Source organism: Cebidichthys violaceus, unplaced genomic scaffold, assembly GCF_023349555.1.
Source record: "Cebidichthys violaceus isolate CVI_PGR_0920_01 unplaced genomic scaffold, fCebVio1.0.p SCAF_16, whole genome shotgun sequence".
In the NCBI taxonomy this organism is placed as follows: Eukaryota; Metazoa; Chordata; class Actinopteri; order Perciformes; family Stichaeidae; genus Cebidichthys; species Cebidichthys violaceus.
Window position 1 is genome coordinate 13,116,025 of NW_027176329.1, and position 26,602 is coordinate 13,142,626.

At 43.8% G+C, this 26,602-nt stretch overlaps 2 protein-coding genes across 2 annotated transcripts; one reads left to right on the forward strand and one right to left on the reverse strand.

Moving 5' to 3' along the window:
• Positions 1-316: 316 nt before the first annotated feature.
• On the forward strand, positions 317-3,114 carry smim13 (small integral membrane protein 13). The gene is made up of 2 exons (XM_068711344.1): positions 317-780; positions 1,755-3,114. Exons 1-2 carry the CDS (start codon positions 705-707, stop codon positions 1,943-1,945), a joined length of 267 nt encoding a protein of 88 aa, XP_068567445.1. The 5' UTR covers positions 317-704; the 3' UTR covers positions 1,946-3,114.
• A 5,616-nt stretch (positions 3,115-8,730) lies between these two features.
• nedd9 (neural precursor cell expressed, developmentally down-regulated 9) lies at positions 8,731-24,095 on the reverse strand. Its single transcript, XM_068711345.1, has 6 exons — positions 23,687-24,095; positions 13,424-13,522; positions 12,630-12,755; positions 10,432-11,598; positions 9,960-10,049; positions 8,731-9,727 (listed from the first exon to the last, which is right to left on the reverse strand). The coding sequence occupies exons 1-6, from the start codon at positions 24,092-24,094 to the stop codon at positions 9,182-9,184; spliced, it is 2,436 nt and encodes an 811-aa protein (XP_068567446.1). The 5' UTR covers position 24,095; the 3' UTR covers positions 8,731-9,181.
• Between the last annotated feature and the right edge of the window lie 2,507 nt (positions 24,096-26,602).

Below are 26,602 nucleotides of genomic sequence, written 5' to 3' on the forward strand. Positions count from 1 at the left end.
ATATATATATATATATATATATATATATATACACGTATATATATACATATACATATATATATACATATATATATATACGTATATATATATATATATATATATATATACGTATATATATATATACGTATATATATATGTATATATATGTATATATGCTGTTTATTCTGTGTATTACTCTGAACATTACTACTTTGTTGCACTCTGGTTACTCTAAAAGGAGAAGATAGTGAGGACACAGAGTTAAAACTACAGGTTAAATCTCAAATAAACTTCACTACCCAAGAGTCAAATGGAACTTGCGCAGGCGCAGTTTGAATCGGTTTCATGACGCTGAATTTGTTGTCTTAACCTAGTTACTGTATCTGCTGCTCTGTCTCATAACTATACATGTTGCAGTTATGTAGCACACAGAAGAAGGACTTTACCCTGCTGTGACAAGCTAACGTTAGCTAATGCTACCGTCCGTCTGTGAAACCACTGCGGCTCCGTTTGTTAACCAGCTAGCTAACTAACTTAGCTAGCCCGACGCTAGCAGCCGAGCTGGTGTGCGATGTGTTTGTTTTTCTCTCTCTCTTGTCTAAGGCTAGCTATCTAACGCAGCTGCCAGGCGGCTAACCAGCGACGTGTTTGTGTTTGTGTGTGAAGCAGAAAACACACCGCAGCCACCTTCATATGCTGTTGTTGCCTTCAAGCGTCCAGCTAAGATGTGGCAAAGTGTCGGGCTCACACTGCTGGTCATTGTGGCCACACTGGTCTGTGCGCTGCTCTTCATGCTGTTCGGTGAGTTTAAAGAACATATCTACTTACACGTAACAAGCTAACTCCCTAAGCCATTTTGTAGCCGATTGAACTTAACTGTTGTCATCAGTCGATTTTGTTGTTTAGGCACACATCGGCTAGCTTACCAGAGGCTACAATAGCTGGTAAATTGGCTGAACTCGTATAGGAATAGAACATTTTCCCCCTAAATGTCCAACTATTCCTTGTATGACAGGTCTGAGTGTATTGGATGTCTTTGACCGGCAAGTTTCGATTTCAGTAAGGAGTTGCTATTTTTATCCTGCGCAGAGGAGAAGTCAGAACATAACCATGACTGCTCCTCTTACGCCTCCAGCGCTGCTTGTTTTCCATCTCTCGCTCCTCTGCCTGGTCCTGGTCATCTTTAACTGGGTACACTGGCTCCAGTTAATCAGGTGTAGCTGGACCCGGGAGAGACGATACATATGAAATGTGGGGGGTCACCTAGCTCCAGTTTGTGCCTCTTATTTAAAACCATTACTGGTAAAAGTTCCGGAGCTAAGTAGCTGTTTGTGTTAAAATAGTTTTTGAAGGTATTTACAGACTCCTGAAAGACTCTTTGTTAACTGTGGAAGATGTGTTCAAATTATTTACTTAAGTAAAAGTAGCAATACCAAATGTACTTAAAGTATTAAAAGTAAAAGTACATCTTTAGCAGATTGGCCCCAGGCAGTGTTATATAGTTGTATCATTATCATTGATGTAATACATCAACAAATGCATACTCAAGGTACAAAATACAGTATTTTAAGATTCTTGAAATACCTTCAAAACAGTGGCTATTGTTAAATTACCTTTTTTGATTTTGAAAGATTGGAGGATATTTATTCAGCAGAAAACACATGCTTCCCTCTGTGACTAAATGTAATGTTACCACATGAGGGGCCCCTGTGGTTTAAAGAGTGCCTTTATTACGCCTGTAAATGTCTATTTTGTTTCCCTTCTCTGCCCCTCAGGTTGGTATGTAGTCTGGCAGCTCTTCTTGTCCAAGTTCAAGTTCCTGCGTGAACTCGTCGGGGACGCCAGCACCCCTCAGGCTGAATCGCAGCCGTCCGAAACCAAGAGCGAACGCACAGCGAGCGCCCCGACGCGAAATCGGCCCAGGACCGCACGCCAAAGAGTCGCCTCTCCGGAAAGCACCTCATAGATCACCTACTGCGTATTCAATCATGACCCCCGTCTCACCTCGACTGCCCGTCAGCCCTCTACAAACGTGTGTGTGATCATCAGAAGGTATTCCCCCCCCCCCCCCCCCCCCCCCCTCGCGCGTGCTCTACACTACACAAGGACCTTGTGTACACTCGGTAGTCAGCCCTCCTCTTCACCAAGACACTTTAAACTGACCAGGCAGATCTCCTGGGTTCAAAAGGGAAAAGCCATTACTGTCACCTGTTCACATATTTAATTATGTACTGAGCAGTGAGTCTGGTCCTCCTGTTTTCCTGCAATAGTGACAAGCCGGCTCTCATGAGCGACCACGCTGCTTCCTGCCACCCACGTGGAGTGTGAAGATGCTCCATCACACAAAGAGAGATGTGTTAACTCTCTTTAACGTACGTGTTTTTAATCTTGTGTTTTTAACAGAATGAAGTCCTACTTTGTACAACGTTAAGCAGATAAATGTAAAAGAAAAAGAAGGAGCTCATCTGCATCATTTCAACAAGAACAACCGAAGACAAACTGAAACGGCGATTTGTACAACTGACAGTTTTCTTTTCTTTAACAAAAGTGCAATGAAATGAATGTTTATGCTGTCATTTTGTTGTTTCTCGCACAGTATACTCTGCGTACTACCATCCACGAGGTGAAAAACTGCCTCGCCCAGTAGATAACGGCCAAAGCCTCCAAGACGAAGAGGGCGAATATCTAAGAGGGCGAATATCTTTATTCCAGTTGTGTAAAATGTGACCTTTTTCTTGCAACTTCTCCTTCACCCTTTTTCAATTTTATTTTATAGATTTATACTTGAAGAGGAGACGGGAGAACATTTCATGGAACTGTTGGTGTATAATACACAATGTTAGCTCGTCTGTAGGAGCAGCCCTCCCCGTGCCTCCGTCTGCACCAGTGCCTGTCTAGATGGCATCCGCTGTTTGTTACATGGCCTCCTTTTTGTACAGCCCACGGTAGCTTGTTTTATCACTACAGGGCAAATCAACGCTGACCTAATCAATATTTGTATATTATTCTCCCTCCAAGTAAAACTCATGTAACTGTTGCACCTTTTTTTTTTTTTATTATTAATTTTTTTTTTATCTGCAGTGATTTATTTTCTTCTTCAGTGGAGCAGTAGCTTCAAATAAATAATGTCATGAATATGAGTCTGTTTGTTGGGAAATGGGAGTGATGGTTCAAAGTACTTCTTTTTAAATATTGGCTATACATTCTGTGTAGTAAACATACACACAAAAATACTTGATAAACTGCCTCAAACCACTGAAAGTATCCAGACACATTCACATTTTTGTTTTGTTGCAGTCTTGTGCTAATAAAAAAAGGAAGAAAAGTGAATTAATTGTTTCACATCAACCAACACGCAACACAATGTCAGAGTGAAAACAGAATTTGATGCAGACATTTATGAAAAATGTAAAATGTAGCTAAAAAAAGTCTTTCCGGTCACACTCGGGACGTTTCTTCTTCTTAATTGGAGGCCACCTGTGATAAATTCAACTGATTGGACGTGATTTGTAAAGGCAAGCGCGTGCGCGCACACGCACACACCTGTTGATGTAACGGTCTCACGGCTGATGATGCACGTCAGAGCCAAAGAGCCGTGAGCTCAGAGACGGCTCGTGTCGAGGCACAGACTGGGAGAAGGTTCCCAAGTACACAGTGGCCTCCATATTATTATTATTTGTTTGATGGAAGAAGTTTGGAAGAACTGGTTTCTAGAGCGGACCGCCCGGCGGAACTGGCCAAGAAGAGCCGAGAAACTTCCGGAAGGACACGACCATCAGTGACGTGTCTCAGTGGCCCAGCCGGAAGTCGGACTTGAACCCAATCTAAAAATGGCCGCCCAACTTGACAGAGCCAGAGAAGATCTGCAGAGGAAAGAAACCCTAAATACAGTAAGCCCACCCTAAGTGCAGAATGGTCTATAATCGCTGCCGAAGCCAATGCTTCACTTATCTACTACATTAAGGGTCTGAATACTTGATAGAAAGACATAAGCATCACCAATGCGTATGTCAATGTGATATTTACATTTTTATTCTAAATTAATTTGCAAAAATCCTCTTTGACATAAGGAAGTAGTGAGTTGACGGGGGTGGAACTGAGTGGAGTAAAGGGTATACTGTTTGGAGTACCAGTATAAAGTAGCAGAACATGGAAATATACTAATTAAAGTATGAGAACCTCATAGTAACAAAGTGCAACGTAACTTTATCAGACATGATTTGGTGAACTCTCAACGCTGTAACAGTAGTCTCACTTTTTCTTGACATCCTAGAGTTTAAACACGAGGTGGCAGTGTTGCGCTGCTAGAAAACAGCCTAACAAACCATAACGGCACTGAACGAGCAAGAAGGTACATGTCATATTATTAGTATATTATGGCCTGTAGTCCATTTAGTGTATGAACCCATTATAAAGAATACATCCTTACACCTGGATCTGTTTTATTTCTTTTCACTGAAAACCAGCTTGAAAATAAAACTCTATTTTGACATTTGTATGACCCACAGGTGTAAAGAGAAAAAATTAATAATAATTAATATTTTTTTTATATAGTTTTCATCAGCGTAGGGTTCATGAAGTTGCTTTAATATTCTGGAACACATGTTTTTGTTTTTTAGTAAAAGATGCTAAAACATCCCAAAAATAAAATGCTAAAAAACACAAAGGCTCTGACTCCCCTGCTAACTTGTCTCTGTGTCCTTTAAGCTCCGCTGGCTGATTGCCTCCATAAATGCCCCCCCCCCCTCCAGAAGTCAATGCAGTGAGTTAATCTACTGTATGTATAATGTAATTTGAGCCCGTCTAGCTTTTAAAAGACCGTTTTAGTCTTTGACGAGGCTTAATCCATTTCAGCCCCGAGGGTCATTAGCTAAAAAGTGCTCGTAGTCAGGATGCAGTGATTGTGACTGCAAACATGCAGCACAGAATAGAGGATTACATTGAGCTACGTTATCCATTAGGACACTTTTTAAAGTTCAGATGTAGTTAATTTCCCCAGAGCTTTACTTTTTATTTTTTAAAGACCCTTTTCTGCATCAGTCAGCTCTTTTGAAACTCAAATGATCATTTCACTCACAACTGCAACAACAAACTTATCCTCTACATGCAGTTTTAACTTTAGATTTACAGTTAAATAACACGAAAAAACACAGCAGCTAAATATATTTACTCAAGTACAATTCTGGTGTACTGTATTTTTTGCTACTTTATACTTCTACTCTACTACAATGAATGCATAAATACTTACAATCCAATAACATGTAATTCTGATCCAGGCCAATTGTTTTGAGGAGTACTTTTAGTTTTGGTACTTTAGATATATTTTGATGATGATACTTTAACTATTTTTTGAATGCAGGACTTTTTCTTTTATGAGTATTTCTACCCTGTGGTAGTACTACTGCAGTACTTCATCCACCACTGCAAGAACATAAAATCTAATCACATGCCAAGAAGACATGCGTCTTCATCATCTTGAAGTGCGATAATTGATACATTTGACTGTGGTGTGAGTCGAATGCTGAGAATGCACTCGACCCCCGTCTGCTGGAAACACGTGCAGAAAATTAAGAAACCGCCCTTTTATACAGTTAATGGACTTTGAGGGCAAACCTTCCCTGGTAGTTTTTATTCGTCCTAATGATGCTTCGTCTGCGCCTGCAGCTGGGGCAGCAGCTTCTTCAGGAAGGAGAAGGAGGCCCTGCTGAGCTACCAAGCTGTAATTTCAGAGCCTGCAAATACTTTACAGGAAATGATTGTGGTGAACCAAGGAAATGACATCGACTCTCCAGTGCTCTAACTCTCTCTCACTCTATCTATATATATGTATGTATGTATGTATGTATGTATGTATGTATGTATGTATGTATATATATATATATATATATACACACACACACACACACACACACACACACACACACACACACACACACACACACACACTATATGTGCATAAACAGCAGGAGTCGAGCTTTGCTCCTGTTGCTGGCTGCAGATATTACACATTACCTCTCCGATGACCTTTCGCCTGTTTGTTCACTCGACAAACAGGTGAGCAGCTGACTCGGATCTCTTCACTGCTAAACTTCCACCTCAGCAGTCCCCCCCACACCTGTTGGCTGTCTCTCGGCCCGGGCGAGACGGTATCTCATCGGGGAGCGCGGAGACAACCGCTCCAGGGGATTCAGTGGAAAAAACGCAGCCTCAGCTCTCGCGCAGTACCTCGTGCAATTGTGGTAAACCGAAGACGATTTATTGTTTGGCGCGCTGCCCCCGGTGACAAAACGCACACAGGAGCCACACAGGACCGAGTGGATCCATTAGAGCTGCCAGGTCTAGAATAAGTCGTCCATCCAGCATTAATCAGCCAAAGGCTGTTTGTCTCCCTTGTTGAGAGCCACAATGTGTCCTGAGATGCAGTGGAGGGAGAAGTATTCAGGTCTTTGTGCTTTTAAAATTACTGAGGTAGAAGTCCTGCATTCACAATCGTACTCAACTAAAAGTATTAAGAGTATAAATGTATACTAAAAGTACTCATTATGCAGAATGGGCCATTTCTTAATCATGTTTCTGGATTATAGTCATTAATGGTTTAATGTGTTCGTCACTTTCATTTTGGGATAAAAATAATCAGCCTAAAAAAAATAGTAGTTCCTGTCCTCCTGGAGCAGATTAGCAGAGAATATGTCAAAAACAGATTTATAAAACGGACCTGACGTCTCCTGATTTACCGTGTCTGTCTGCACTTTGTGTTTTTTAAAGTCGTTGCGAATTCCTTTCCTTCTCATCTCCCCGGAGAGCTCCGAGTGGGATGCAGCGAACAATAAAAACAGTTGGGTTGCTTCGTAAGTGCCGGCCTGTAAGGATTTTCTTTTTTAATGGGATTTTCTGATTGGGAGCTGAAGTCTCACTGCGGTCGCCTCTTCTTCACACAATCAATCTGTCTATAAAGCCGCCTCTTCTCCACAGGCAGACTATATATTTCGCTCAGGTTATAATGAAAGAGGGGCAAGTGAACACCGTGCTTTTTTGTTTTTTAAGTTGTATCCTACAGTTACTATGGTTGCTAGCCGCACTTTATGTTCCCATGAGGCTGATTGTGTGCATTCGATCAATTCTCTCCACTTTGAAGCAGAGAGAATGCGTTGTTGCAGCTGATCGGGGTCACTCTGAAGATGTTTCTCACAGTCCAGAGATCATATGCACCGCAGCCTCTCGTCCTCTACTCGCCCCTCATTGTTCTCCGTGTGTCATATCGAATGTTCCCCAAGCAAAAGGAAGAATTATTTTTTTGGCACAGGCACTCTTTTACTGATCCTCTTCTTAAAAAATACCCTTGTGACCGTACAAAAAAATAAGTTTTCAGTTGCATGGGTGGCTGCACCAAACCTCCCAAAGAAAATGTTCTTAAAGAATATCAACTCATAAATATATTTGGTACACATCATCTTTAAGGAGTCTAGCGTTGATATTTGTAATCACTCAACTTTGTTCGTTGTGGTCATAGAATAAGTGAGTCATGGCAATGATGGCGACTGGCGTGATAACACCGTGCATCGAGGGGATATGATTGATTTTGACAAGTTGTTGGGCTTCCGCGGTTACATAAAAAGCCGAAAACCTGCAATGATGTTTTATTTGCAAATGTATTACCTGCTGAGTCATGCTTTGGATAAATAAACTCTTCATGTAAATGTCTTGGCACTGAAGTGATGCACTGAAACTGAAAAGAGCTAACACAAGGTCCCCTTGTGAGTCTTTAATGATCAAATAAAAATAGCTCGTTTAGTGTCTTTGGAGCTTTTAGCTGCTTCTCAAAAAAAAAAAATTATTTGACTGAATTCCATATTTTTCCATATTGTTTAGTTTTTCCGGGACTTTTAACTGTAACTTGTGATCTTCATCAGTTGATGAAGTTTAGCTGGTGAAGACCACGAGCATTAAAGTTAATTCTTGACCTTGGAAACCCTAGCTTGACAACTGAGTAAACTCCATTTGCTGATGAAGACCATGAGATGTGGTTGAGAGCCCCATGAAAACTAAACGTTTTAGTTCTTCTCTGGAGCCTGACATAACAGTAAGCAAACACTATCTGTGGACGAAGACCACAATTTGACAAAAAGAGATCTCAACTCAAGGTCCACTTACTAGGTCTTTCCAACAGCTTGACATGACAACCGAGCAAACGCTGCACATACACAATGTATATATCAGTGTGAAAGTTCATACTTCATACTAAAAAAGTTCATAGACCTTGAGTGTTTTGTTTTTTTTGTGTCAGACTACCATTTCCACTTTCATTCTCAATATAAATCTTGTGTGATTTGTTTTTCCAGAGCTTTCAGCTGCATTGCATGGTCTTCATCACACTGTAGCAAAATAAAAAGCTTATTACTTTGAATTTCAGTGTACCATAACTGCCTCTATGGTGATCTAAAAGAAGTGTTCACCCTGACATGAATACATTTCTGTGAAGGAACATTAAATGTTATCATGTTAGCAATTATCAATATGTTTAGATTATTTTTAATTGGCATTTCCTTCATTGGTTTTAGTCCCAAAAAAAAAAATCTGATCTTCAAAACCCCATTTTGCTTAAAAAAGGCCTTCTGCCTGACCTTTACTGACATCCAAGACAATTTTAATTTAACGCACAGACAAATATACCACACCTGACTTTAGCAAAGGTATTTCTTCAGCTGTAACAAATCTGTTATGTCAGGGAAATTAAAGGATGCATTCACATGGTTAAGAACAATCCTTTACTCTGTGGAGAGCTCCACACACACACACACACACACACACACACACACACACACACACACACACACACACACACACACACACACACGTACTGTACATCGACATTAAAGCGATTTACAAGGAGATTTACTGTCACACCCAGCAGTAAGACACAACAACACTCTACAGGGAAAGGAAAAACACAGGACATCTCATAAGGTGCTTCGTAATATGCGACAGGAATGTTATGAAAAAAGTCTACATAATCCTACAGACACCTACACGTATATTCATACCATAATATAAAACAATCTACACAAAAATAGAGCATATATACACAGAACGGATACTATTTACAACATCCAAAACTTAAAGATAAGCAATATATATATATATACTGTAAATATATATTTGTACTAGATTAATGTACACATGGAGTCCATCTCCTGGGTGAAAGTCACAAGTTGGCCAGTTGCAGCAACTGTTCTTTGAACTGCTGAGCATGATGCGAGAGGTCGGTGACCCTGTCCACCATCTCCTGGATGGCGGCCGTGTTCGGGTAGTTCAAGGCGGCTGTTTTAGTGGCGGCCACCACCGTCTTCAGCAGGTCGCACAGCACGTTGCTGGAGTTCATCACGCGGTTGGCCACCTCGGGCGCCGAGGCCTGCCTGGACAGCGTGTCCCCGATGAAGACCAGCTTGTGGGCGCTGAGGATGACGAACTTGCTGTGCGCCACGAACATGCGAGGGGGCTGCCCGGCGCCGACGCACCCGAAGAAGGCGTCGACGGCGCCGAGGAGCGTGGCGAAGTGCTGCCCGCACTGCTCGGAGTAGAAGCCGAGCAGCTGGCGGTCCCGGGCGCACACGCGGGCGGAGGACGAGTCCGAGGTGGTGGTGGTGGGGGGGGCCGGGGTCGAGCCGGCGTGCTGGTGCGAGATCCACTGCGTGACGTCGTTCTCCACCGGTTTGATCACATCCTGCTCCAGCTTCTTGAACTGGTTGATCTGCGGGGGATCAAATCACTAATTAATCGCAAAAATGAGCTGCAGATTATGAAAATTATCGTTAGCTGCAGCCCTACTGCCAACAGTCAAAAAGGCTCGAAATGTTTGCCTCCCCCACGAGACCCTGAAGGTCAACATCTGTGTGTGTCTGACGGTATGATACATAAATATGCATGATGTGATAATAGAGAATCCAGTGCAACAATGTCTGTGCCAAAGTAAAGAGCCTCACCTGCTCCTGGCCCAGCTGGACTTGACTCTGCTTGATAATGTTTTCTTTGTCCAACAGCTCTTTCTGCTGACGCTCAAAGTCTTCTTTGCCCTGCGGAGGAAGACGAGGAGGTGAGAAGAGGTCAGAGGTACTCACACAAACTTTCTCATACATCAGACATACTCCGAAGTAAGTCGGTGGATATAAAGGAATAATAAGTAACAGAAAACCTTTTGTTTTAGAGTCTACATGACAATCCCAAAAACGAGACATGCTTTAAATACAACCCCTATGAGGAGGATTTAAACATTTCTGGACTTCTACTGTTTGTATTTAAAAATACATTCTGGTCCACACAAATGGACCAGACCGAAGGACTTACATCGATGGCCTAAAAGCATTACTTAGGCTGCACAGAATGTTAACATTTTTAAAGAAAACACTACAAACTAAACATTGTGTAGCCTGGACGTTTCTCCCTCTGAGGATTTACCTGCAGGTGTACGTAATCGTAGTCCTCCATCCAGCTTTTCACACACTTCTCGCTGTTGTTCATGTTGTCTTTGTCCTGGCCGGAGGGCACAGGGAAGGGCTTGGTCTGGCCTCCGTAGTTGTCGTTATCGGACGAGGGTGAGGTGAGCGGGTGGACGGTGCTCTCCTCTGGCGTGCTCCCCATGGAGAACGACCCGTCGGCGTGCGTCCGCCTGAACAGCAGCTCGGCGCTGCTGCCTATCGTGGACGCCAGCTGCTTGGCGTCGTCGGGCACCGTCCTGGACACCATGACGAAGCGGTCCAGGTCGTCGCTCTTGTTGTGGTGCTTGCCGGCGGACGCCAGCGCGTTCAGGGCCCAGCTGCAGCTCTCCAGCACCTGGTAGATCTGCAGGAGGATCTGCTGCGAGTCCTCCAGACGCGCCAGCTGCCGCCTCAGCTTACTGTGCAGGCTGGAGTCCGACAAAGCCGTGGCGTTCGCCGCAGCCCCTCTGCCGAACACAACAAAGTCCCCGAGGGCGGCGCGGACCCGGTCCAACACCGTGCGGACGTCGTTGGCGTGGCGCTCCATGAAGGGGAAAGTCCTCCAGTGAGGGGAGGCTGCCATCGAATGCAACGCGCCGACCGAGGCCTCCACGGCCTGCTGCAGGCGGCACAGCCTCTGCACGGCCGCGTCCACGTCCAGAGCGAGGCGTCCCTCGGAGCCCGTGGAGGACGAGGAGGTGGACATGCTGCTGCGCGTGCTGCCGGTGCTGGAGAAGGACAGGCGGTTCACGCCGTCCGTCACGTCTGCGACGGCACGGGCGTCCTGAGCAGGGATGTCGTAGATGCCTTTGCTTCCGTCCCGGTCAGCGGGCGAGGTCCTGTGCTGCTGCGGGGGCTGCATGCCCCGCGGGATGTCGTACACGTCGCTCTGTGACCCCGCCCCCGAGTGGAGGGCGGACGGAGGCACGTCGTAAATGCCTTCGTTGCCGTTCGGGTGTTGGTGATGGGCCGGGGGCTCCGCCGTGGGGGGGAAGTCGTAGTGCGACTGGGGGCTCTGGGTGGGTTTGGTGAGGGCGGGGGGCGGTACATCATAGATGCCCTCCTGCTTGTGCTTGAGAGGCTGCGGGAAGTCGTAGTTCCCCTCCTGGAGGGCAGGGTTGGTCCTGCAGGGGGGCACCGAGTAGACCTGCAGGGAGAGTTGCAGCATTGGTGCAAATTCACAATCTCTGCGTTTGTGTTTATTTATTGTCTCATAAAAGCCCACATGGACTCGTAAGAAGTTTTTGTTCTTATATCACATTGCAAACAAAGTCTTCTGTCCCCAGGCTACTTTTTTAGTTTAGAGGCTACAGTTTTAGTCTGACTTTGGGCTGACTAAAATATATATAAATAACATTAAAAAAATAAAAATACGAGCACTCCATACAATGATGTCTCCTCTCATCCTGTATCTCTGCTGTTACTTCACCAGTCTGCAGTCTTCTACTTGTAGTAATGAGATTCTCAGAAATCTGCGTTCCAGTTACCATGACATTTCATGGTAACTGAATGTCGGCAGGCTTTCAGTGGATACAGCTGAGGAAGTGAGAGGCCGCCAGGCTATCAGTAGATGCTATATTAGAAACCTCAATGTTTCTGCGCTTGGATTCCTCCGTCTAACGCGGAGCAGCACAAAGCTTGAACCTGCCGCTGGTTGACCAGGCAGAGCGTGTGATGCGTGCGGAATGAAACGGCGGCCTCTAAGTGATTTTCATCAATTTTGAAACACGCTCGTTTCAGCGAGACGAGCCCGACCAAAACCGTAATCAAGAACCACGCAAATAACACGTCCAGGCGGATCTCAGCTCATTACAAACGCACAAATGTCTCTCTGTCTGGTCGGGGATGGAGGTCTGCAGAAATCTTAGAGGGTCTGGAAAAAGAACAGCTATATGGCCTCGATTTTTTTCTTCTTCTTTTTTTTTTTTTTCAAGCTCAGATGCAGAACCACTCGCGGAGCTTTTGGTGAAAACTCTGCTGGCAGGCAAAGCTGTCATTTAGTGCCGCCGCAAGAACGTCTCAAATATGACACTTGACGTATTATCCATTTATCGCAGACAATTAAGAGAAATACCAGCGACCGTGTCAATAAATAACTTCAACAGCTACCACTTCCTCAAGTCAAACTTCATGTGACTGAAACGTCCGACCGATCATTGTGGTGGAAGGTCTGCTTACCCCTTGAGAAGATGGAGGTACGTCGTAAATGTCTTGCGTCCTGAGGTCCACCTGAGACGGAGGAACGTCGTAGACTCCCTGGTTTCTGGCGCCGGGAAACATCTGACCGGGAGGAATATCGTACACCTGAAAACATGAGCAGGAAATAAACACCAGTTGACTTGTAGTACCAGTTCTGATCACTGGTTTTATCTGATTATGGTCTATTTTGTAGACGTTCCACTTGCTATGCTTTAAATAATGCATCACGCAACATTAAAAGTAGCTTTCTTCGATGAGCTACAACGCTGCAGACAGGATTACAGGAGAAAAGTATTACAGTCAAAGATCCTTTCTGAGAAATAAGGTCAGTGCAGAGAACAGGATGTGTGGCAGAATAAAACACGGAACATGCTGAAGATCAAAGATGCGGCGCTCTCGTTCTGACGAATACAAGCCTCACACTGCATCTGTCAAAAACTATTACTGCTGTGTTGACTACTGACTTTTTGAATTATTGATTCTATAAAGAAATGTTTATGCATAACAGTAGTGCATCAGAGCAAAAGTTGCATATGTGACATTTTCCTAGTTTTTATATCCACAAAACTATAACTGATTTAAAGAGCCATATCAGTGTCTTGGCATTTTTCATGCAAAATATTGACTTTGGACATTTTATTTTGACTTAGATTTTCCTTTAGGGCTTTTTACATGTATTGATAAATTCCACTTGTTGTTGTTGTTGTCCCCATTGTTTTAGTAGCAGGTCATACTGGTAAACAGTTTGTGCTGTGGGAACATGAGACACTTACCCCCTGTGATCTACTGGGTGGGACATCATAGAGGTCCTGCTGGTTGTGCTGGCCGGGGCTGAAGGTGTAGGACTGTCCCACTCTGGTCGGGGTCACCACCTGTTCGATCACAGTGGGGGGGGGGGGGGGGGGGAGACACAAACATTTAGAACTGCTGTCTAAAATAAACAACACCTGGGACACAGCAGTGCTCAACACAAATACTTTGAGTCACAAAGTACAAACGCAACCCTCCTGTCACCCTGACAGCTTTATAGTGGATAACTTCTGGTAAAAGTAAAAATACAAAAATACATGTTTTAATTAATTAATTGTTTTGTCAGTAAAATGTCAGAATAACAAAAGAAAATGCCAACACAATTTCTCAGAGCTCAAAGTTATTCTATTTAATAAAGTTATTCTTTCTGACCAACAGTCAAAAATATTAAATTTACAAATACATAAAAAATATACACAATATAGAACTACTATTTCAGCCAAGTGCTCTACTGGAAAACAAACACAATATCTCAATAAATAACTAATAAAAACTAAATAAAATGTAAAACTGACTCAGTTGAGTGACTATTTTATCTTTTTGAATGGGCGAAAGTAAAGCTTCAGCAGTGCTTTGTGAAAACGGTAAGGCACTTGAAACCTCGAGGAAATGTTTTGTGATTAAACGTGAGAGCGTTTTATCGTAGCGCTGGCTGGATTGTGAGCTTTTAAACCTGGTGAAGTAATCATCATTGGTAGTGATGAACAACCCTAACGCTTCGTGCTGTCGGATTTAACACACCTGTAAAACATTTTACACTGTGATGAAGACAGGCTACGGATTACTGCCTGAAAAAACACACACACACACACACACACACACACACACACACACACACACACACACACACACACACACACACACACACACACACACACACACACACACAACATCTTTGCCCCTGTTTTTAGCACATTTTCCCTCCTCTTTTCCCATCAGTGCTAATCAGTCCCTCCACACCTCCTAATCCCAGTGTTTCCACCCCCCCCCCTCTAAAAGCAGACCTCCACGCTGTGTCAGACAGACGGAGGAATGCTGGGAATGTCCCTCCCTGGGCCCGGTGCTCCTCTTCTGCCCCCGCGCACCACTATCGCCGCACTGGGTTCATTAATGGGGCTCAAAAATAGGAACCATACGCACGGCTTCCTGGCAGAGGGGAAAGTCTCCGGGGAGCTATGAGACTTAAATCCCAGTATCCACTCATGACTCGCCGTATAGCCGAGTTAATATCCGAACACAATCTCCCGTACATTTATCTGAGTGCGAGCAGTAGGAGCTGTAGCGTCAGCCAACTCCGACTGGGATTAATGTTTCTGGGGAAGCAGCAGCAGAGATGGGGGGGGGGGGTTTGTAAAAAGAGATTTATGAGGAAAAAAAAGGCAACAGAGGTGGAAAGCGAGAGGAATGGAAAATGAGAGCACGTCGCCTAGTATGGAAAGGAATGCCATTCATCTGAGCCGGAGTCTGACTCAACAGTAGTCCATATGGTTCTCGTAAGTCCAATCTGAACAGGCCCGTGGTGATTTAAGGTGTCCATTGTTGGCATTCCCGTCCGTGCGTACATCATCCCAACAGGGCCTGTGGGGTCAGAGCTGAAACGTACACCGCGGGCGTTAAAAAAATCGGGTCTGAAATAAACCACCGCAGGAATAAATAGCTTCGCTGCTTCGGGGACTGTTCTCATGCGCCGTCTCTCCAAACACTTCAGGCTGTTTACATACTGAAATAAAATATGTTTTATCTACTTTTAAAGTGTAAGGGCAGCGATGGAAACTACATTCTCATGAATGTACCATCTGGCGGTATAGCTCTACAAAAGATATTCATTATAGGGGAATTGGTTCACAAAACTACTCCCCTCTCTGACCCTTTCTATCAAAAAACAGGAAAAACGTTTTTTAACAGTATTTATCGTCTTGCTTTGAATTAGGGGTTAATCAAACTCCTTTTGGAACTACAGTTCCCACATTTTGGGTGCTTTGGGGGATGGAAACAGGAAGTATTATTTCATGGACTAAGTAAATTACAGTTGCTTGAGTTCTTTTAAAATCTATATTTATGAATATTTTAGCAAATGATCACCATTAAAAGTATGCCGCATTAGCCGCTCCTGTTTGCAATGTACCCATAGAAGCACAGACAACTATCACTGTATTATATTGATACTGAAGACAACTTAAAAACGTGATAATTCCGAGGCAAGTTCTGGATTTTGAAGGAATCTTTTTTTTCTCTCTATGATTTCTGAGCAGATTTATGGACGTTTATTCACGCCGGGCATTGGAGTTAACGTTACATATTCGGGAAGGATAAGTAACAAATCAAAATCTAAAACATGTTAAGGTCTGTAATCCGATTGACTGAGTTATGAATGTGAATTTTGTCCATCGGGCCAAATTGAAGTAATTGTTTTGTGCATTAATTGCCTTCATGTCGGTGTGAACAGTCTGCTTTAGTTTTATTAGCAAGAATTGAGACCTACAGTTTTACATTATTTATTTTCCTTGTTTGCAGGATAAAAATGTGTTTTTAAATGATAAAAAAAAGGCTGTTAAAACTTCCCGGAGCATGTCAGCAGACACAGCGGATAGAAAGCCAGCCTTTCACTGAGTAACAACAAAGTGATGCTCGCTAAAAGGTCACTTCAGCCCGGCTGCTGTCCCTGCGGGTTGAGCTTGTGTGCTGATGATAAAGGGGGTGGGGTGGGGTGGGGGGATCTGGATTCGGTCACATGCAGATGGCAGCGAGGTGTCTGTCAAAGACCTCGCGGACCTTTCTCACAGGTACATGTCACGGCTTCGAGTGGCACTCGTCCCATCAGTGGCTCCTCTCAGCCAGCTGCCAGATGCACACTGCTCATTTATTTTCCCATCTCCGGCCCCTCTGCTTAACCCGGCAGGCTGTCGCTCCGAAGGCCACCTGACGCTGCTATAAAAATGCTGGCGGGTAAACATTTACCGCGTCCAATGACGGCAGCCCTTGTTGAGAGCGCGATGGCGTCGCTCCCACTCAGGTGATGGGCTCTTACAGTTCCTTCCGTGAGGAGGCAGAGCACACCGAGTGACAAAAGAGAGATCGGGTTTTAAAGTAGTGCCCCGAGGAGCCAAATAAGATGCCTTGTTAACGCTCCTACGCCGTTTTGGTGAGTGAGTCATGGCTCTTTCAACAATGCAGTGTTTACTTAGCATCCTGGCAGGCTCAGGTTTTGGCACGTAGGACTTTTAAGCTTTACTTCGGAGTCATTTGAGAGGCGTCATCACAGCATCAACTACCTCGTGAGGTTGTTATATGCTCTGTTGGGCAGTGTGTTTAACATTTTAGTTTAGGCACCCTGTGTGTCAAGTGATGGAATTTAAAAATACTTCTATTGGTTAGTACAGGGACAAAAAGTATTTCTGATCTCCTGCTGCTCTCAGGTGTTTTTAAAACGTTTGCCGTTGTCTTTTATTAGCTTCAATTTGGGACTACTCATTAATTCACTTTTAATCTCCTGTCAAATCTCTTACTTTTATCTCATCTTATTCTATCTTACTCTTTAAAGACCTATTTGTGACTTTCATTGCTTTGTTTCTTTCATCTTTTTAAAATATTTTATATAAAGAACTTGCAGTGGACATCGGTGTGACACTTTAGAGGTGTTTTTGCCTGCATTTGCCATAATAAAATAAATCTAAAGTTAAATGAAAGCTTTGAGAATTAAAATATCATTACGTTTTCAACCGTATCACCCTTAATCTATGCACGATTGTCTGAGGGTCACTCTGTGTGTGTTTAACAGGAAATCATCATTTCACACCTTTTCATAGGTTACACACACACACACACACACACACACACACATACACACACACACACACACACACACACACACACACACACACACACACACACACACATACACACACACACTTCCCCCCACTAATGGCCCGCTGACAGAAATAGGGTCGGCTTTATAAAAGACAGTGACAGCAACAACGTAGCCGTCAAAGAGGCACTTTATTGAATTACTTCCATCCATCCATCTCCTCCTTCACACCTCCTCATCTCCTTTTTTTTTGTGCTCTCATCCATCCGCCTGGATGCTGACAAAGCTCCGTCAGCGCAGGCTCACCTTTTTTTAATGAGCGCCAGCCAAAGGGCACCAATCTAAGCACCCCATCACACACACACATTAGGTAAGAGTGGTGTTTTGTGTATGACTGCATCTCCTAAATGAAGGGTGTGCTGCTGCTCTGCAGTGACCTGCCCTCGTCTGCTTTGCTGAATCACAGCCCAGTGTTGTGGGCTGCGACGATGTTCCCCCTCAGCCACCGGCACCAGCCTATTAAAGTGCCAAACTAATTAATGCAGGTAATTAACTCGTGAGTCCCGCGAGGCTTTCGAGACGTCTCTCCGCAACGCATCCGAGTGGCTAAACCCAAACAGACAGCGGGCTTAATGAGGAGCATTAAAAAAAAAAAACAGAGCTCGCTGATTTTAGCGCTACTAAGGATCATCGTTCATCTGCTCTGATCAAAGCAGCTTCTTAATCCGGTGGCATGATTATCTGAAGAGAAATACTGTTAAAAGACGCATCTGACATTCGGGCGTTTACTTTCTAAGAAAACTATATCATGAGACAGTTCTAAGAAAATAAGAGGATAATGAGAAATGTCTTGAATGAGCCTTCAGCAGGAATCTCTATAGAGAGCAAGACTAAGAGTCTGCAGGCATGCTAGCTGCTCTGTGAGGCTTTACTTCTACTAAACGCTAACGCTAGCATGACTAAAATGACAAAGCTAACAAGCAGATGTTTAGCAGGTGTAGTGATACCATGTTCACCATCTTGTTAAGCGTGTTAACATACTAACATTAGCTAATGAGCTCTAAACACAACGTACAGTTGAGGCTAATGGGAATGCCATTAGTTTTGCAGATATTTTAGACATGAACCAAAGTATTTGACAAATTCAAAGTTTGATCGGATGAGGATGGCGCTAGACATTTTATCCTCAGGGGAACATGAATGATTGACCCAAATTCTGTGGCAATCCTTCCAATAGTTGTTGAGATGCTTATTTCAATCTGGACCAAAGTGTTGGACCGACCATGCGACAGGCCGACGGTGCCATTCATAGTGTGGCTAAAAATGCCCCTAAAATTAGCATGCTTTTGCTTCTGAATGTAAACATTTCCTGGTTTTCTTTGTCTCCAATGATGTGAAACTGATTCAGTTGAACCAATTTCAGTTGGTTGGATAAATAAGGCGATTTGAAAGTAAACTTGAACTTTTCCATCTCTTCAGCTAAAATGTAACTTTCAGCATACCTCCTACTTTGCTACTTTATCACACTCTCTGCTTTCAAACTTAAAGTCCTCGGTATGCACACACCGCAGAGAGCAGATTACTCTCTGTACAAATGATTTATGATCTCGCCCCCTCCGGTCAAGCCTCATGGGTCAGCGATTCATCACGACTGCGACAATGGCGAGCAGACGGGTTGTCTGAAGGAGCTGGCTTGCTCCAGGAAGAAATAACTCACTTATCTGGTGCTGGGATTGTCATGCGCATGATTAGGCCGAGAAAATATGTCCCAGGCAAACAAACAAGCCATTCATTTCACATAACCTGGTTACATCCAAAAGGGGACTTTTTATAAAGGTAGATGGCACACCCATACGGCCCGTAAACGGCAATCAGGGCCACTTCCTCGAGTTGTGTGGGAGTTTATCAATCCTTTTGTTGCACCCCTGCCTCTTTATGGCACCAATGAGCAGATTGGATCTATGGGTATGGCACAGCGAGCGGAGGAAATGCCCGTACAAGGAGCAGACCTCATGAAGTCAGGAAGTGGGGAATGAAAAGGCCGTCTGGTAGGAGTAGATAAGAAGCTCGGCGGAGATCTTTGAACTCTGAACTCAACCCGTCTTTGAGCACCGTGACCTCAGAGGAAACCGACGGTGTGAAACAGACACACCTTTCAGCGCAGAAGAAGGAGATCAAGAGCAGGGCCTTCAAGAGCAGAGTAATAAAAGGAGGTACAAGGCTTCTCCATGTGAGGAGGCTCTTTGTGTGGCTGAGAGCTCAAGGCATCTGTGCAACACGGTCCCAGCTCGAAGGCCTTGAAGGAGGGAGGGAGGGAGAGGGAGATGGGGGCAGCTGTGTAGCTCACCCTCCCAGGAGGGTCACCCAAGGACAAGGCCGCAGCATCAAACAGCCAGAGAGGAATGGAGCGCCAAAACCTCAGTGTGCCTTTATGTACCAGAGCCCCACGCCACATGAAGAGAAAGCAACCAGTCGCCATTCTGGATTTGCGCTGCATGCGTGACTCTACACACAACACATGGCGAAGGACATGCAGGAACCGCTCTCTGCAGGGAGGCTTTAGGGTAACATGAGAGGGGATTATCAGTCTAGGAAGCCCACATCAGTCTCCATAATCATTTTGGGAAGTGAGTAAGTGTCCCCTGACAACAAGAAAATGGCTGTTTTCCCCTTCAGCTCCATTGGCTCTTGGCAGATTTAGACGGCATGCGGTGTGAGTCAACGCTCGGCAGCCTGTCATCAATACTGCTGCGCAAGGACGAGCAGTAGTAAACAGTTTGGTGTTTTGAAGCGCAAAGGTCACGGTTTGGATTTCATGTCAACAGACATGATCTCCCCAAATACTGTGAGGCAGTATTACCGAGTTTCAAAGTGGAAGGAGCCACTTTAAAGTCTCTTGGATAATTCTCACTTTACTCCAGGTTTACATTGTGGCCATCAGTTTAACTTGATCAAGCTATTGGTCAATTAGTTTGCTAAAACTAGCTTTTAAACTTTAGCCACTGTTGTCACTGTTGCTATGGAGAAGAAGCTACAACACATTGCAAAGGTTTTATCACTGCAAAACACCACACTGTAAACTTCACCAAAATTGAATAAGTAGCACAGAACTCTCCTCTCACATGCCACGCTTTATGTCCCAGATGTTTTACATTTGTTCCCAAAAGACAAGATTTTTTTGTTAGTGAACTTTAATCAAACGAGGGATGTGTTGAGGTCAACCTGCTTAAATATTCTTGAGTTGAAAGATGAAATGTAGTATCTTGAAAAGAACCACCCTGATAAAGGCAAGACAGTCCAAAACAACGTTTGGGGAACTAAAGCCTGGTATGTTGACGGGTTGTGCGTCGTATCTAAAGTTGAAGCCCAAACGTGTCCATTACCTCAAAGAAAGAATTAGTTGTTAATTGAGAGTAAACGTAATTAAAAAACAAGTTAATGCATCATCAGTTTTCTTATCGTTAGCAGTAAATGCTAACCATTAAAGTCAGTCTTCTAGTATATAGTCTTTATGTATGTATCTTTGACTTTTCACCAAAGCGCTAAATTAATGCCCCGTGTATCTTTGAACAGCTGATTCAACCAGTTTCATGTTCATCCAAGCCTTTGTAGGCAAACAGGGGACTTTAAATTGTGAACCCTGGATGCCCAAAATAACACTTTCAGCGTCCACTCTACAAACCTTCAACTAGGTATTGCTGTTTGGCTTTAACAAGACCGACTGTGGCCACAGAGGCTGATGGTGCTTCTGTCCAACAGGCAGATACGTCACTGGAAAACAACAGAGCCTTGAACTCCGTGAAATACACTAGCACAGTCAAAGTCGCTCTATTTAATAGACAGGAACCACCGAAAAAATTGCACCACTTTGATAACCACAGATTAGAGGGAACGTTAAACGTCCAAGATTTAATTTAATCTCTGCAATAACATGATTACAGCCCAATGCACACTGTCATTTGATTTTCCATGTTATCACCGAAGCCTTTTTTAATTCCATTCCTCGCGTAAGCCCCGAGGCTCGTTAGTGGTAACGAGAGGTGTGTGCAGGTTTGATTGGCAGGTCTCTCCTCTCAGGCCCCACGGCTCTGACTGACTATCACACAGTCAATCGCACAAAGTCCTCTAAGCCTTCGGCGCCTGCTGCCTATTTACCTACTGAAAATGCATACCTTAGCTCATTTCTATGATGGCTGGAGCTGATTTGATAAAAGAAAAACACCCTTGGGATTCCAAAAGCTCATCCAGCATGTAATTACTATCCGTCTCCTGGAGGGATGATCTGGTCTGAGGTGCTAAAACTAGTTAAGCGGTTGAATAAACAGGAATATTTTTCCCTCCTGTTTCAGCACACACCTGCCAATGACTTCATTTTGATTGAAGGACCACTGGGCGCACACATTTTTTTTTCAGACCAAGACTGTACAAATAGGACATAATGAAGAGTAGTGTAACAGCAGCACAAACAGAGAGGAGTCAGCAAACGACCTCAGTAATATCAGTTATAAAGCAATAACTAGCTTAACTTTGCTAACTCCAGCTACCGTAAACCAATTTGACCAAGGTATCACTTATGGATGCTAATGTTAGCTGCTGTAAGCTAATGTTAACCAACACATCAGCTAAAAACACTCATCATAAGTAGTAGGTAATGTTAGCTAATGTGTTGGCTAACATTAGCTAACATTAGCTAACATTACCTACCTGCTTTTGGCAATGATAGGCCAACACATCACTTAACATTTCCAACCATGAATAAATTAATTGACAAGACGCTTGTGGTAGCTATAGAGCGCTACAGGGATGATGTACTTTTGTAGGGAAACCCAGAAGTTAGCATCGCACTGGTTCCCTCAACAAAAAGTAAATCTGAGTTTTTCCATTAGATTTTGGATTATTGCATAAAAAAAGCTCTGTGGCAAATGATACTTACACGTTTTGTTCACAATTTCACAATTGTGGATGTATTGGCAGCAGCACAAAGCGCTGGGCGATAAACAAACTACAGCATGGTCACATGAGTGTGAGTATACACAAGGCTGCTTTTTTAAGGCACGTTAAAGCTTCAGAATTCACGAGAGGGGCATTTACTGACATATTTTATGTTGTAGAACAAAACGTCCCATTGACTTCGAGACGAGGAGTTATTGGAAATGAAAATGTAGTTTTTTAAAAAGGCTAAATGCCAACAAATATGGATTGAAGCAGAATATTTGGTTAGATAAAATCATGTTGTGAATTTTGGAAATCAATACATCTATGTTTTTTTCCATACATTTTGACTTTTGGACTTTACAATGCTTTACACCCTTAAACTATTAAAGTAATTCGGTACAGCCCTTCATATACTATTTACTGATTAGGAGGGCACTCCGTGTACTATTTCGCTGTCCATATCCAAATGATATACCATCCAGTCAGTAAAACAACAAATCTACACGATGGAAACACTGCTAGTGGGATTCGCTACTGAAAAGGGCTATGCCAGGTGTAATGGGTTTGCCAGCCACCCTGTGTATAGCATTCAAATACAAAAAAAAAAAACTACTTTCAGGCAGCTGGGCTCCACCAAAATCCAAAAAACAGCTCTGTGCTGTTTGCTTTTCCACAAGTTCCCATATTCACTGCCCATCTGTGGCTTCGACTGGTTCTGCTACACACTGTGTGCCAATATACATATAAAGCCAAATGGGAGCCCTGCACAAAAACACTACCCTGCTCTGTGGTAAGCACCAGGCCCGGCACACCCTGTTCACATTTCACATCGCAGACCCACAATCTCTCCGGCCTCTCTGCTCCCTGTGTGTGCAATCACACTGATGAGAGTCGTGGCAGACCGGCAGGATAACAGGTCACGGTGTAAATGCCATGTCCTATCACATCTAATACCCCACACTCGCCAGTGAAGGCCTCACACAGCAGAGTTTACATTTTAAATCCGCTCCGATCCCAAAAGAACTGTCTCCAGAGGACAGCGAACACATCAGTCGCCATTTTCTTCCTTTTTCTAAACCCACTTCATTTCTTAATTTATCTATAGCACTTGTGTAAATCGTTGGCATTTGGTTTTTAAAAGTTTGTACTCCACTAATTTGTGACAATGAATACCTAATCAGATAAATGATAATTGACATTTATCAAGGCTTTTATCATGTTATATCTTTATGAATTTGTTATTTTTTGGCTTTGGACTGTTGCTTGGACCAAACAAGCTAATGTAAGCTGTATTTTTCTACTTTGTATTGCCAATAGTCCACAGCTGTTCCTTCCAACCAGCTGTTTAAGGAAAGGCTAGTCCAAAGCTGGTCCATGGTGCAAGATTGGAATCTATGGTTAATGAAAAACCTATTTGACAGATTCACTGATAATGAAAATAGTCATTAATTGCAGCCCAAGGAAAATGTAAGCCTCTTTGTCTCACCTTGCTCGGGGTGTTATCAGCAGCTAGAGTACTCCTTGGGGGGACTTGGTAGACGTCTTGTCCAGGTGGGACTTGGTAGATGCCCTGTTGACTCTGCTGCTGTGGACTCTGGAGGGACGGTGGCACCTGGTAGATCCCCTGAGCCCCCCCTGAGCCAGCTTTCTGCTGATATGCCGAGCTCTGAGGGGGCGACTGGGCAGCAGCGGCCGGCGACTGGGCCTCGAACATGGGTCCGATCAGCAGCTTTAGGCGGTTGCCCGGGGCGATGCCTTGGCGGCCGTGCAGAGAGCAGAGCCACCAGCCCTCCAGGCCTCCCGTGTTCTGCTCGATGACGGTGAGGATGTCCCCTTTGCGGAAGGCCAGTTCCTCGGGGGACTCTGGCATGTTGTCGTACAACGCTTTGGCCATCAGGTTCTGCAGAAAGAAAGCAGACGTTCTTTAGACAAAGATCTTTGCTACATTTTCACAGAAATAAGCTAGTAGCAACCTACTGCCACATACTGTCAAATCTGAGTAAATTATTTTACTCCTGTCCAGCCTTCCAACGCCCACCAATCAACACATTATATATTGTTTGTTAAATTCATACAAAAACAAAAGGGTTCAAAAAGACAAGTACTATTCCTTTAAAACACTAGTGTTTACTCTCAGCTGAGATACTTTCTATGGTTTTAAAACGCTTTGGTGAATGACATGCTGGTGAACTTTTCTCTGCGCTTCAAATTACCATGCAGGATCCCATCAGCCCACAGCTCCAAACCAGATGCCTTTTCAGACCAATCTGAACTTGATGGGATTTTCTCAGCTTGCTCTCTCTGCTCCGGGGCACAGTTATCTAAAGGGCCAGCGAGGGCTGAGGGATAATGACTCAAAACCACAGATTTTGGAGATAGGAAAACCCCCAGAGTGTGCCACTTCTGTGTCTGAGAGGGGCATTTAAAGACTAATTGCCTCAGTAAATACATCAGTCTTTTCCCTTTAGCCTTTATTCATCCATAGAAGGAGTTAATTGAGTATGAACACTCCATTTCAGCTGCTTCATACTCGCATAATGACAAACTGTCCTGCCCAACAGTCCTGTACTTCATATGTAAGCTCCATAAACACAATTATGGGATTAAGAGCCTTGCTCAAGGGCACCTTAAAGTTAGATACTGAGGGAAAGGAGAGCGTTCGGTTTTCCCAGCTTGTCTATATTTTGTGTGAACAACTCAACGTCATTGCTTTTTGCAGCACCACCACTCAGCCAGATAGGCCTTGTAAAGACAATAAAAAAAAAACAAGCAACACATCTTTTGTTGACATTTATTGCTTCTGCAATAAAATGGCTAAAAACTATCTTATAATGAAACTGAAGCTACAGACAGACAGGAGAGTTGGAAGCACACTGCGCCGTCTTACAGCTTGAAATAAACACACTTGTACCAGATGTAATCAGCAGAGTACAATTGGACTCCTAATCGGACTACAAGCTACATGCACACTTGGCTCAAAAAGCTAAATCTCGACAAAGTGAGGATTATCAGCAACGTTTAAACAAGTAACGGTGACTTTAACTGTTTTCAAGCATCCAAATGCAGCTTCTCAACAGTAAATTATTATTCAGGTTCACTAATCTTTCAAGCACTTTTTGTTGTGTCAGTCATTAACGCCTCTCCCTTCAGAAGCTCAGTGTGGGAATGAGGAAGCCCTCTTTGAGGCTTTCTTGAACCCTCGTTGGCCTTCCTCTTTCCTACCCAGTCTGATTCATGCAGTTCCCATGTGAAACTCTCTCTGCTACTAACGTCGTTATCTCTCGCTGCGGGCCTGGCCTCCCTGGCTATTGTCTGAGTGCACTGTCAGGGCCATTAGCCAGCAACACCAGTCGCACAATTACACCCTCGCAATCACCCCCCCGCCGCCAGCTAGCTGCGGCAAGTTCCGCTGTGACCCCCGGAGGTCGACGTCGCCCAATGGGAGCGGACCTGGATGTTTGCTTGTCGCAATAATTTGATCAAGGCTGGCAGAGGCATCCACGAGGAAAAAAAAAAAAGCTGATTGCTGTGATTGCAACCGCGGCTCCAATTAAGAGTTTGAATATATTCGAGACATTGGGCCTCACGCAAGAACATTCTTATCATGAACCCTTCTGGGAAGTTTGTTTGTAGAAGATTCGTTTGATCATTAGCATAATCAATGGCAGAAATTGCCATGTAAAAGCTGCCAGCTCTGTTCTGATTGTGTGCAAGTTTCACTCCCAAAAGTGTTACCGAAACAAAACAGTTCCACACTACCGGGCTTCAAATCCTGCAGACAAAAAGATGACAAGTTTGACAGCGTCACTGGCGGTGTTATGGGACACAAAATAAACCAGTAATGTAGGTTAAACACTTAAAAAAAAAAGAGAAAGAAACTAGAGCAAAGCGGTCCACGAGTAATATGAGACGGCGTCAAGGGGACGTGACACTTTATGAGATGTGATAAGTGATGTTACACTGTCGGGTGCAACAGAGGATAATACTGGACAGACTAACAGATCTGCATAAAGATAATTCTCCTAAAACACTGAAATCTAAAAGTTGTCATGTCGGAATCTGCCAAAATAATCATAACACCTAAATAACACTTAAGTATTCACAATTAGAGAACTTGCCACATTATCTCCTAAGTCAGTTGTGCGAGCTACTTCAGAGCAACCTGCTGGTACGAGCGGTTCTTGAACGAGTCTCATTGTCCTGCTGTGTTTAGCTTGGTGTTCGATGCTCAAAAGAGAAATGAAATCAGCTCTCAAGACACCAGAACAGCAGCACGTATCACGCTCCTTTTGTCTCTGGTAATACAGCGATGCATCCAGCTGCCAAATCAAGAATGTCACATGTGCACTAATACACAGACATCGAAAAATGGTACTGACAACCGCATCAACTGGTAAAGCGT